General features: G+C 42.5%; 1 protein-coding gene across 8 annotated transcripts in view; it reads right to left on the reverse strand.

Moving 5' to 3' along the window:
* The window catches only part of LOC144768773 (uncharacterized), a 9,320,023-nt gene that overhangs the window by 6,581,017 nt on the left and 2,724,993 nt on the right, over positions 1 to 14,013 (reverse strand). For all 8 annotated transcript variants that reach the window (XM_078652700.1, XM_078652694.1, XM_078652695.1 and 5 more), the window contains one exon: positions 261 to 323. In XM_078652700.1, coding sequence (XP_078508826.1) covers positions 261 to 323 — 63 coding nt within the window. The remainder of the gene's footprint in view (positions 1 to 260; positions 324 to 14,013) is intronic.

Genomic DNA, 14,013 nt, shown 5'->3' on the forward strand with positions numbered 1-14,013 from the left:
TTGGGCCATTTTCTAGGCACCCCACAGGGAAATCCACAATTCCTGGGTACCTTTAGAATTCCTAGGATACTGGAAGAATAGGGAGCAAATTTGGCATGGATACCTTATGTGAAAAAAAGTTACGAGGCGCTAAACACAAACTAGCCAAAATAGCCAAAAAAGGGCACAGCACTGGCGGTCAGGGGGCACTTTTAGTTAAGGGGTTAAGATCAAGATGTTTTAAGCAGATAATTAGAAAATAAAAATAAACATTATCTCACCTCTCCTATTAAGCACCCAGGAAGTAATGTTGCAATTCTGTCCCTTTCAGATGACCCAGTAACCTAAAAAGAACACAAAATAACATAGTTTTGTGAAAGGTATATGTTTGATAATTTAATTGCATGCTAAAACCTTTAAAAGCTTTCAATGTCAAATCCACCTCTTCAAACGGCATTAAACAAGCTGTCCACGAGGTAAAACAGCATAAAATCCCTAACAGAATGACATTGTTGTAATAAGGAAAATAAGATTTGCAAACAGACTAATGGCACAGTAGAGATATTAAAAATACAGTCTTAAGTGCCATTCATGTGTTCCTAGGAGAGTCTTTCATTTCTAGAAACACAAATCATGAGAACAACTTAGCAGGTTGGATTGGGTTGAAGAAACCCACCACCACATATGCAGCTTTTACAGCCATTTCGCTATAACTTTCTCATTGTGACCACGAGTGTGGGACTGAAGGACTCTGGTGTGACGAAAAGTAATGCAATGCATTTCTCTTTTGAGACACTTCCACTATGTGTTTGAGTGTATGAAGTTTAATCTAAGCAGGGCATTTTAGCCATTATCCACTAACGCACATCGAGAATGAGTGCAATGCGGCAAGTGTCTGAGTTTGTGGAGCCAGAAGCTCGAGTCTCCCCGACACAAATACTGCTTGATAAGTACAGATAATCTGGCACTCTTATGATATACAGTAAACAATGTCATTCCATACCAGGGCTCAAAACATCTTAAAAATGTTACTAGACCTGTAGGTCTAGTAACTTTAATAATCTACTCGACCTAACTGTAATGTACTTGACCCGTGAACTGGTCTCAAATTGTGTGATCCTAGGCAAAAATGTTGTCTTATGGAGCAGCATTTTTCTTTATTATCACATAAGGGAGCACCTTCAAACATGCAAGTTCACTATTTCTGCTATACAAAAAAACTCTTTACTTACTAGACTAATTGTTTGTTCCATGTATAACAAGAATCAATCCCATATATAGGGTACACATGATTCCTGGCTTGCCTCTTGAGGCCAGATGTACAATTGTTTCTTGCGGTCGCAAACGGGAGATCGGCCCATTTGCGACCGCAAAATGGGTCCGGGCATGTACTAATGCTATTTTGTGAGTAACTGACTCGCAAAATAGCGTTTGCGACTCTCGCTATAAGGAAGGAGTGTCCCTTCCTAATAGCGAGTCTCAATGCAATGTACTATTGTTTTGCAACTGCATTTGCGGCTGCAAAACACTCACAGTTTACCAAATACTTCAAGTAGCTGGTAAACCACTCCCAAAAGTGTGTGTTTGCAAAAATATTTTTAAGAGCAGGCAGTGGTCCCAGGGACCACTGCCTGCCCTTTAAAAAAGGAAACTGAAAAGTTTCATTTTTCTTTTTGAAAAGCAGCCCGTTCTTCTTTAAAGAAAACAGGCTGAATTTAAAAAAACGAAAACTGCTTTATTTAATAAGCAGTCACAGGCATGGTGATCTGCTGAACCCAACCATCCCTGGTAGTGCTAGCCATTCCCAATGGGGTCGCAAATTGTGCTTGCCTCATAAATATTAATGAGGCATGCAATTTGCGGCCCCATTGAGATTCGCAAACAGTCTCTGAGACACTGTTGTACATTCACTTTTGCGAGTCGCACTTCAATGCAATTTGCCACTTGCAAAAGTGAATGGTCGTACATCTGGCCCTTAGTTCACTAATAGCATTGTCCCCTGGGCAGGAGCATTAATAATTCCCTGTTCATGTTTAAAAACTCACTTTTCATAAATATATCACCAAATCATGATGTGATAGTGCATTGTCATATACAGATAGCATATTTTACAATTGAAATGGCCACAAAACATTCCCACTAACGTAGTTTTACTGAAAATAGCGCATAACCAATTTTTGGAAATTGGGTTTCTGCAAAATATTTTAAATGTGCACATCATCAAGTAAAGTGTTCTAATTTGTTTTGATCCTATAAAAATATGTTTTCACCACAGAATTACAAATTGGGTCTTCATAAACAGTGAAATATATTTGAAATGTTTGAACAGTTCACTTAGCTATTTAAGTGTTGTGCTAGAAAAAAGCCTGACATCTTACAGCCTTTCCTTTAACATGCTTTGTACAGTTCAATTGTCACACAGTTCACTTCACAAACTCCTCTAACTTAAGTCATGGAAAGAAAAATAAATTTAACAAGATAAGCTGACTATTGACCTCTGTCTTTGACAGCCAGCAAATGTGATAAAATAAGATTTTATGGCATTGTTATTGCTCTTTCACTATGTGAGCAAAAAAGATGCCTTTATATCATGCTATCTTGTCACATTTGCTCTGCTTTCAGAGACAGAGGTCAAAAGTTAGTTTGTCTTCCCTGAATTTAGAGCATTTTCAACTTGCCAGAAAAGGTGAGTATTCCCATAATATAGCTCATCCTGAATAAATCTTGCTCTACAATGCTTTTCAAGCCCTGGATATGCAAATGTATGACTTCTCTAGTAGAGCATTGGAATGTGTGGAGCTCTGTTGAAGTTAATAAGGTAGGAAAAGAAAAACAAACATTGCCAATGCCAACAGGTCTGACATAGTAATGAAAGCGCATTTTTTGTCACTGATGGGTTCAGGCACTTAATAATTCATCATGCATGTATGGTGTCTCTGATCTTTACACTCATGCGTCTAGTCACCCATCCAAGGACTCGTTTCTGCATTTGCCCTCTGAGACAACTGCAATAAAGCACACAAATTCAACAACATATGCTTGATAAATTAAAAGAATACAAATCGTAAAAAGAAAATAGGACTAAACATAGCATACTCATGCTTGCAATAAATAAGTAAACATAGAAGCCAGTGTCCATCTTGCAGAGGTATTGTAATTAGTCTGATGTTGTTTTAAAGATCCAGCATGGTCGCCACATATAGAACCATGGCATTGGCAATCCTGGAACAGTAAAACTATGATAGACTAGGGATAACAGCATTCCAATATTGTCTCCTGTTTTAGAGTAAGTGGTCTTGTGTAATGTGGTGCAATGCAGATTAAATAAGCGGTAACAAGTGACCTGTTACCATTGCCCAGACAAAGGTAATCTGTGACAAAGGTAATCTGTGACATTTAATTGATCAAAATACTTATCTGTAGGTTTTAATACCGAGAAAAAACAATCCACCCGTAAATGTCTATTAAATGTCTATTGACTTTAACATATGTTTTTTACAGTCAATAATTCAGGCTTACTGCGTTTATCATAACTTTTCATAATAAACAGATCAGACCTATGGCATCAGAAATGTGTGTTTCTAGTGAACTAATCAGGCCTCTCTAGCTGCTATCCTTGGCTTGTCACGATAACCAACTTGGACCTACTCTGCTGGTTATAGCCTTGCCCTAAGGCAACCATCAGTTATACCATTATAAAAATACAAATATATACACAAGGTAGATGTTAAAACAATATACAATCCCTACTAATATAGCCTAATAATGAGTAACATAATAGACTTCATTTATTCTCATGGTTTGTTCGAGTGGGTCACCAACATTAAAAAAAACCTTGCCTATTAAGGTAATCTGTGCGATCCATCTAAAAACAAGCTTTGGCATAGCCAATAGGTCCCGCCTTTGGGATCTTATGAGTGTTGAGCCATGCAGTACATTATCCTGAATATTACTCTTTGAAATGTGTGAGGATGCTGTTGTGACAGTTGTTATAGTGCTGCTGGTTGTGTGAGATTGCTACTCTGTGAGGCAACAAGAGGGCTGTTGTGTGAGATAGCTTTCTCAAACAAACACTGCCAAAGCCAAAATGTCCCACCTTTAGGACCTATTACCTTTGGCAAAGGTTTTTGCCAAGCTGTAAAGTATTTCTGATACTGTACCGCATGATTTAAAAAAGTGAAAAAAGAGCCTTCAACGTGACCTGCTATGTCATTTTGTTGTCATATGCAGCAAACATGGACATACCAACAAAATGACAAAAGCATTTTTTTTGTTTACCGTTATGAATTGGATTGGTAAACAAAAAGAAAAAAAGAGTTGCATGGGTGGGGTGAAGCAACACAAGGGAGGAGGACTGGAATCATGGCGGTCGGGAAAAGGAACACATGAGTTGGGTGGAAATGACACAGGGGTGTGGGTAGAGGGAAGCAACATCGACGGCACAAAGAAGAATTGGGGGAGAACATGGATAAGAGATTGCAATGTGGAGATGGGAGGAGAAGCATACAGACAAAAGAAACGTGGGGAGGAGTAGCACCGAGGGCAAACACATCGGGAATAGGAGATGGGGAGAAGCTTGCGGGCAGAGAAAGAGCTACATGATCACAACAGCAGGGGGAGTACATGAGGGACACAGCTGGAAAACACATGCACTTTTGTGTAGTGCTTAAAAAAAAAGAAACAGTGCCTGAAAATTGAGCAGTGGGAGGATACAAGTAAGGCACACATGCCCTAGTGGAGAGACAGATGAAGTGGAAGGAAACCCAACAAAAGTTAACTGAAGAAAAGAAAGAAATTAGAGTGACAGTCAATCTAACCAACGTAAGCAATTGGCTGGCTCTATGCCCACTGTAAGCTGACAATAGGTTTTTTCACCAATAGACAGCTTGAGCTGTGTGATAGACGAGACATAAAAAATGTAAAAAGAGAAACCTAATTAATCATTCCATATTGCTTACATATAACTGAAATTAGGAATTTGTTGAGAAACCCACCATTTTTATATGGTTGAGCTAATTAGCCACTACTGCAGCAACACACATTCTTGTAATCACAGAATAAATGTGCTTATTCAGGCTGAAATGTAACTAGTGCAACAAGATAATAGGCAAAAGCATATCAATAATGTCAAACTACAAGATTATGCTGCTTCTAAATTGCCCTATTTAGATTTCTCCTAAGAAAAGATGTTGCCATTTTCCATTGAGTACAAAATGCAGTGATATGAGCATTTTTAAGCACACAAAATGTGGGTGTGTATCATATTCATACCATTCTGATATCAACTGCAGGTTGCAAGGCTCACTAAGCTTTCCTTCTTGTTTACTATGGGGCTGGTCCATGTTTTAGGTGATCAAAACTGGTTTATTATGTGCTAACCACTTTTGTCAAATCCATGTCACAATTCAAATGAATAACTCCTAATTTAAAAATAGCCCAGAGCGCGAGAAAGAGTGTGTGTGTGTGTATATTCTTTTCCCACCTCTCAACTCAGAAATGGAACAATTTTCCCCTTGATCACTGAACAATCGAAAATCAACTGTATTTTGGATGTAGATTAAAGACTCTGCTTTTCACTACCTAACCATGTTTCTTTATGGTAAGTGTATTCATTTATCCTTCCCATGTAAATGAAATGAATATCAGCTTAAATAGCTGATAATTATTGCACACAAAATGTACTAAGTAAAGTTCTTATGATAAAAGCTTTACAAGAAGAACATGTTTTAAGTAATTCTTTCCACTTTGAAAGCGTAAAGTTTAAGTTCCCTTTGGTGTTTTTTAATAGAGTTGAAGCCTAAAAGCTCCTTCTTCTGCACATTTAAAAACAGTGTAATAAAGTTGGTCATCAAGTTGGTCTCATCTCTTTGAGACCAGAATATTGTGAGGAAAGGATAAATGTCAGCCAGTTCCCTCTACAGTAGTTAAGCATCCCTTAACAATTTGGCCCTCTCCTAGATAACACTGGGGAGACACAGAGCTCCCTGGAAATCCTCACTGAAAATGTATGCAATAGTATACAATAATCATACATGTCATGATGTAAGAGAACTAGGGCCTAGACTTTCTAAGACATTACAACAGTGCTAGAATTATGGAGGAGATTGGTATTTACTATACAGTGCAAAATATGTTTTATACTGTGTTAGACCTGGTACCATTGGGGTGAGTCTCCCTTCCATTTTTCACTGACTTCCTCCTCTGTATTTTATATGTTTTGCTGGTTTAGATGCTTTGGGCACTGTGCCACTGCTATTCAGTGCCACGGTGCAAGTGCTCCCTATGTTAAATTGATGTACTGATTAATGACTCCATGATTGGGTTATTTGATTTACTTGTCAGACCCTAGTACAGTGCACCATGTAAACCCAGAGCCTGTAAATCAAATGCTGCTAGTGGGCTTGCAGCACTGGTTGTGCAGCACTGGTTGTGCCACCCATAGAAGTTGCAGAGACCCATTGCAGAACCTGTGTGCAGTCTGTAACTGCCATGTCGACTTGGCAAGTGCACTCACTTGCCAGTCCCCAAACCTTCTCTTTTCTGCATTTTAATCACCCCTAAGGTAGGCCCTAGGTACATTGTATATAAAAGGTAGGTCATGCCCTGATGAATGTGGCATGACCTGATAGTGAATTACAGCCTATTTCGTTTTTCACTATTGCAAGGCTACCTGTTCCCATAGGCCAGATTGGGCAGTTTGATTATAACATCTTATAATCCTAACGGACCCAGGGAACATGGTAAAAATTTGAATTTAGTATGCCTGAACTCAGAATGATAAAACACATATTTTAGTGAAGTTGGTTTTAACATTCTGTGTTTGAAAATACCACTTTTAGAAAGTAGGTATTTTCTTGCCTAACCATCCAGCCTGCTTCTTCTAGGTTGTGTATTGTATGTCTGGTTTTGTGAGTGACAGGGGCTGGGTGGCTCCAGGAGACTGGGTGAGTCATCACAAGGCTGAATAGACCTATCTGCATGTAAATGGGTGGGAGGAGTAGCACCTGGACCCGAATAGGACTGTGCCTGCCTTCCACAATGCTGGCTCCACCTCCTGTGGTGTGTCTGATGACCCTGGCCCACCCTGCCAAAGGAAAGAGTCCTGTAAACAAAGTACTCCAGGACTGCACAAAACTGGTTTGGACTAGTTACAGCCCCCTCTGCCTTCAGAAGACATGGGATTTAGCAGTATAAATATGGGGACCAAGACCCCAAGACTTTCAATCACTTCTGGAACAACAAGACAAACCTCTGCCAAGGAGAAGAACCAAGGAAGCTGTAGGAGTTGGACTGCCCCCCTGGCAGTGTGCTGTGTTGCTGGGTTGGCCTATAGTGGTGTCTTCAGTGCCAACGAGAGGAGAAGGAACTTTCAAAGGACTTTCAACATCTTGCAGAATATTAATCCAAGGGCTTGATTTGAGCTTGCCTCCTGACCGAAGTCTCAGGGATACCAGACTTCACCCCTTCTGTTTGCCTGAATCCGGAACTTGCTGTTCTAGCTGCTACAGAAGGAATTCTGCAACACCGTGCTCCGACTTACAACGTAGACCCAACACCGGCCGCCGTGCTACATCGACGCCAGCGAGCGACATCGTATGTCTGCCATAGGCATGAGTGCAGCTCATTGCGACGTAGGCCCGACGCCTCCTGCTGTGCCGCATCGACTCCGAAGCCGACATGCTCGTGGAGCCGGTCGTCGACGTGGGTGGTCAAGAATCCATTGACATCGTACGGAACCATGGTTTCGGCGACATCGTGACGTCACCTCCTCTCTGGTTAGGAACCGACGCCTCCCCTGCCTGCACCAGCATCCAGGACACCGACGCATAATCTCCCCCGAAGCAAGGAAATGACACCGCACCTCCCCGACGTTGTGTGCTGTCTTCGTTTTTGATTTCCCAAGGTACCGTTTTGTTGTGGGTATGTTTTGACTCCGGGCCCGATGCCGTGCACCTCGTGGTAGGCGCCGCACTTTGGGATTTATTTGACCTTTGACGTTGTGATAAGTCCATTTGGGGTTATCTGTTGATGAAGACTGCTTTTAAGTGAATAACCTATTTTTGAACTATTTCTACCATCTTGAAGAATTATGATTGAGTACAGTATTGTGGATTTTTGTAATTTATGGTCTTGTGATAAGTCTATATAAAGAATACTTATTTTTATAAAACCTGTGTGGTATCCATCTGTAGTGTTTTCACTGTATTACTGTACGTGTTCATAAATGCTAAACACACTGCCTCTGAGATAAGGCTGTCTGCTCGTGTGAAGCTACCAAGGGGGTGAGCAGGGGTTATCCAGTAGTGTAATCCCCTTTCCCTGACTTAGAAGCAAGGGTCCCCATTTGGTCAAAGGTGTATACTATTGCCAAGTAGAGACCCCCAGTTCTAACATACTGTAAAACTTAACTTTTCACAGTTAATACATATGTACTGAAGTGACATATATACTAATACTTTAGAACAGGAAAGTGGAAGATTTTGAAAGACAAATCAGGGGAATGTATTTCCCCTACTGACTTCTATTAAAGTAGAGCAATTTTAGATTTTTGGCTTTAAAAAAATGGGAGTCTCCCACCTTAATCAGCTCTTTTTGCATGTATGCAGTTCACAGGACGCATCCAATGCATGGGAATGTTTTGAAATAGTCTACACACAGACAGCTGCATCTGTACTGGAAAGTTATGCCTCTTGGACAAATTCTATTCTAGAGAGTGCGAACTCATCTCTGCAGCGTCATTTAGGGTAAACTCATTGGGTGTCAATGCAAGGAATACTGCCAGCAGCAGAGGTCCAGTCTCAGTAGCTATGGCTCAGACCTGTATTTTCCTCCATGCATAATGTAGCGCCCCTTTGCATGAAATATTAAGAAATCTTGACCATTGAGGTGAGGCTCATGTTAAAGGAGACAAGACACCTTTCCGTCATGCTTCTGCTTCATACAGAAGGTGTCGGCACATCCGCTCACTAACAATGGTGGTGGGACACCGTTTTCTTTCTACAAAATTCGAAGCACAAATTTAAATCAGTCTGCTAAGGAAAGTAAGTTACATATGTAACTTTCAGTGATATGAAATTTGTTTTATCACATAACGATTTAGTTTTGAAAAAGATTAAAGTAATGGTCGCTAGGTGTCGATAACAGTTAAAGATTAGTTACATACCTGTAATCCTAGTTCTCATCCAGGGGTATACTCATCAAAGTCATAATCTATGAATAATCCCTGCCTATGTGCACTGCTCCCCGTCAACAAGAGGATCACCTTTAAACTCCTCATCCACGCACACAAAGCACTACACAACACCAGACCTAGATACCTCAACAACTGACTCAGCTTCCACACCCCCACCCGAAGCCTCCGCTCAGCCAACCTCGCCCTCGCCACAGTTCCTCGTATCCGGAAAGCCACCGCCGGTGGCAGATCCTTCTCCTACCTCGCCGCCAATACCTGGAGCGCTCTCCCTACCAGCCTACGACAGACTCAGGACCTGCTGGCCTTCAGAAGACTTCTCAAGACCTGGCTCTTCAATCAGTAGCAGCCACCACCCCCACCCAGCGCCTTGAGACCCTCACAGGTATGTAGCGCGCTTTAGAAATGCAGTGATTGATTGATTGATTATATGCGGGATCCCGGACCATATAGAAAATACATATAAATATATATGTATATATATGTGAAAACATATTTGCAGCCTAGAACATTTCCAAAGTGGCAAAACTGCCGCAAAATTACATGAATTAGCATACGCACAGTAGTACTCTCACAACCCCTAAGGAATAAAGAGAGCAGTAAACATTTGCATACAACAATGCTTTATTGCCATAGGAAAACCTGTAATTACAGGCATTTGCCAGTAGGCTGCAGTAGAGTATAAAGAAACAAAGAAAGACTGACTCCTTGCCTTTAAGGCATTAGAGAAGGGGTACCGTGCTTTTAAGACCTGAAGGCGAACGCCTGCTCCCATGATGCACCACAGGTGGCAGTTGGGTCAGTTCTTTTTGGAGGTGCATGCCAACTGAGTAAATCCATAGAAAAAACTTTTCATAACTATATGATCATGCTCGTCCGGGGAGGTGGGCGGGAGCTTATGACTCTGATGAGTATACCCCTGGATGAGAACTAGGATTACAGGTAAGTAACTAATCCTTCTCATCCAGGGAATACTCATCAATAGTCATAATCTATGAATAGAATAGCAAGCTCATACCCAAAGTCTCGCAGACGAGCAAACAAGTACTCACAGAGACTTGAATAAACTTCACATTTTACATACAATTATGCAAATACATTTCTCAAAGAGGCCTGTCCCACTTGGGCATCGGCCTGTGTATCTGAATCTGGGCAATAATGGCGGGTAAAGGTATGCACCGAACGCCATGTAGCTGTCTTGCAAATTTCAGAGATCAGAACGTTACAAAGGAGAGCCGTAGTAGAGGCTTTCCCTCTAGTGGAGTGTGCATGAGGTCTACCCTGTAAAGCCTTGTTAGCTAATTGGTAAGACAGAGCTATACAGGAAACTATCCAGCGTGAAATGGATCTTTTCATGGCTGAAAGACCAGTATTAGTGGTTCCATAATTAACAATAAGCCGTCCAGACTTCCTAAGTGGAAGGGATTTAGCCAGGTAAAATTTCAGAACCCTCCGGAGATCTAGAGAGTGTAAAGACCTCTTCAGGGGAGTGGTAGGTTGAGGAAAGAAGGTAGGCAGGGTGATAGACTGGATGATATGAAAGTCTGAGACTACCTTAGGCAGAAAACCTGGGTGTGTCCTCAGTACCACCCTGTTGGCGTGAAACACTGTGTAAGGTTCCTTACAACACAGGGCCTGGATTTCACTAACCCTATGGGCAGAGGTAATCACCACTAAAAAAGTGGCTTTCCAGGTCAAGTACTGCAAAGAAACCTAGTGTATAGGCTCGAAAGGAGCACCCATCAGCTTAGTAAGTATGATGTTAAGCTCCCAGGGAGGGGAGGGGGACCTCACTGGTGGAAACACTTTCTTAAGCCCCTCTAAGAAATATTTACCAAAGGCATAAGGAAGATGCGAGATGGGGAATCCCGCAATTGACGACTGTGCCAATCAAAAAATGGACACCTGTCATTATCCAAATGAATGCCTTGGTGTTGGAGCACGATCTGGTAGCAGTGAATGGGCGCACGCCTTCTGACTTTTCTGGGGCTTGTACCTATAACAGGGTTAGTTGCCCCAGCAGAATAGACTACATTTTGGTTGATAAGAGACTGTGGAGATATGTGTCAGATATGGCAGTTATTCCATCCATCCATAGCGACCACAACCCACTATCCCTCAGTTTGTGCAATCTGATAAATGTGGGGAATCCCCTACTCAGCAATAGATCAATAATGGCAACTAGAGAATTAGTACCCTCGAATTGTAAAAGATTCATCAAATGGCATAAATTTGCCATTAACGAGCAAAAATCAAATGCCCTGGGGGAGATCGTAAGAGACCAGACCGAGAAGCTTTTTGCACTCTGTACTGATGATCCAGGTTCTGTCCAGGTTAGCACGGTTTATGTGGAGACAATTGATAGGATGGCCACCCTCTTCCTTGACGGACGTGGGGCAAGTCAATCGAAGCGTAGGAAGACCACAGCTAGGTGGTACAACCACGAATGCAGAGGGGCTAAGTCCAAACTGATCTGTGCCATCAAAACCCGAGATCCAACCGAGGTTCGTTTAGCCCGAGCTGTGTACAGGCGCGCACTATTAGTGGCAGAGAGGGCTTGGGATGATTCCCACTGGGAAGAGCTAAAACTGGCTAGCCAGAACAGGAACGGTGAACGATTCTGGGCCTTAGTAAGAAATACTAATGACGGTGGCTTAGATTTATTACCAAATCATATAACGGACAGGGAATGGTTCGATCACTTTAGGAAACTGTATGCCGGGGTAGGGGCTCCCGAGAACAGCGAACCGACAGCAGAATGTACATTACCCCTGTACGATACTCCCTCATTTATTGATCATATAGGGCAGACCGAGGTTGAGTCTGCGATCAGCAAAATTGTCCCAGGCAAGGCACCGGGCCAGGATGGCATTCCTGGTGACCTGTTCCGCGCCAGCCCTAAGCAATGGGCCAAGTTCTTCTCCCTCTTGACTAATGCCCTCCTCCTTGGGTCTCCAGTCCCAAGCTCATGGAAGGGGGCTAAAGTGATACCTATTTACAAGAAGGGGCCAAGGGGTGACCCTGCCAACTATCGTCCGATCAGCTTGATCGATGCTGGTCAGAAGGTGGTTGGCAGAGTCCTTCTGGAAAGGATCCTCTCTTGGGCAGAGGAGAACAACATTATCTCCCCCTTCCAGGCAGGTTTTAGAGCTTGTACAAGCACTGTAGATCAGGCTTTCAGGCTGTTATTACTCCATTGGAAGACAGTCTCGATCGGTAAGGGCAGTTTGTACTTGGCCTTTATCGATTTGAAGACCGCGTTCGACCTGGTCCCTCGAGGGTGTCTGTGGGCGGTTCTTCAAGAGATGGGGTTTCCTTTGCCCATTCTGAACCTGCTGGCCCGCATGCATGATGGAACGTATGCATGCATTCCGTGGGGCACGAAGGAGCAGAAAACTGCAAAAATCCCGGTGAACAGAGGTGTCCGCCAAGGATGCGTCTTGGCGCCGACCCTCTTCTCTTTATTTGTCAATGGGGTGGTTTCCTTCTTATCTGATATTAATGCTGATGCCCCTAGCTTGGCCGGTGTGAAAGTTCCCGCCATGCTCTTTGCTGATGATACGCTACTAGTCTCCAAAACGCCCATGGGGCTCCAAAAATTGCTGGTTTGGATCTGTGTTTTTTGTAATTTAAGGGGCTTGGTTATTAACACCTCTAAAACCAAGCTCCTCTATTTTAATCCCAGTAGGAAAGCCAATCGCCCGTTCACACTTAACGAAGAGCCATTGGAGCGGGTTAAAATGTTTGACTATCTTGGGATTAGGATATCCGACCAATTTAAATGGAACTCTCACATAGAAAAAATGGCCTTAAACCACAAACGGGTTGTGGGCGTCATAGGCAGGGAGCACAGATCCTCAGTTTCAAGACCCATAGCTTCCGCTCTGGAGATTTATTCTGCAAAAGCAGTAGGCAGTGCACTGTACGGAGCAGAGCTCTGGGGTTTTAATAATGTTGATTCCCTCGTAATGGCCGAGAATACATTTTATAAGGAGCTTTTGTCTGTCCCTAGGAGTACCCCAAGCAAACCCATCCAATACGATCTTGGACGCAGATCTATTAAAGATCTTATAATCCTGCGTCTGCTTCTTTATTGGGCCCAGATCTAGAGAGCTATCCAGACGGCCTCAAAGAAGTCATGAACTTGCAGGGATCTCACAAAATTGCTTGGCTCTCTAAAGTGAAGGAGCTCTTAATGGCCATTGGCCTGTGGGTTGTATGGGAGTCCGGTGCCTTAATATCTAAACTGGAGGTTAAGCGGGCATACTGGTTGTGGGTCGACGCCCAAGAATCTAGAGCGGATAATCTAGGTAGACTCACAGACGAGTTTCGTCTGCACAAGACAGTACCCTTGCTTGAACCCTATAAGGACTTCATTAGAAAACCCAAAGATAGGGCCTTATATATCCAGTTTAGAATGGGAACTTTACCAGTCCGTGAACGCACCTCTAAATGGAAACCCCCCCATCAGACGCATGCCACCTGCCCGCACTGCATCACTGAACTGGAAACCATCCCATATGTCCTCTTTGTTTGCAGTGCCTATAACAAGCCCAGATCCAAATGGCTAAAACCAGTCTGTCGCCTACTTGAGACTAGAGGCTATGCCCCAGCGTTAAGAATCTTACAATCTGATCCTAATACAGTACTGGCCTGTGGGGTAGCTAAATTTCTTAGTTGGGCGTGGGTGATTAGATTCAAAGCTATGTGATGAACTTTTTCTCAGGCGATCCCCCGTTTTCTTTTTTTCTTAACTAACTCAAAGCTGTAAATGGTTTAATGCTTTATTATCTTGCCCTTTTATTTATTTATTAAGTGTTTTAACTAATAACATGAACTGTATT

Source organism: Lissotriton helveticus, chromosome 7, assembly GCF_964261635.1.
Source record: "Lissotriton helveticus chromosome 7, aLisHel1.1, whole genome shotgun sequence".
Lineage (NCBI taxonomy): Eukaryota > Metazoa > Chordata > Amphibia > Caudata > Salamandridae > Lissotriton > Lissotriton helveticus.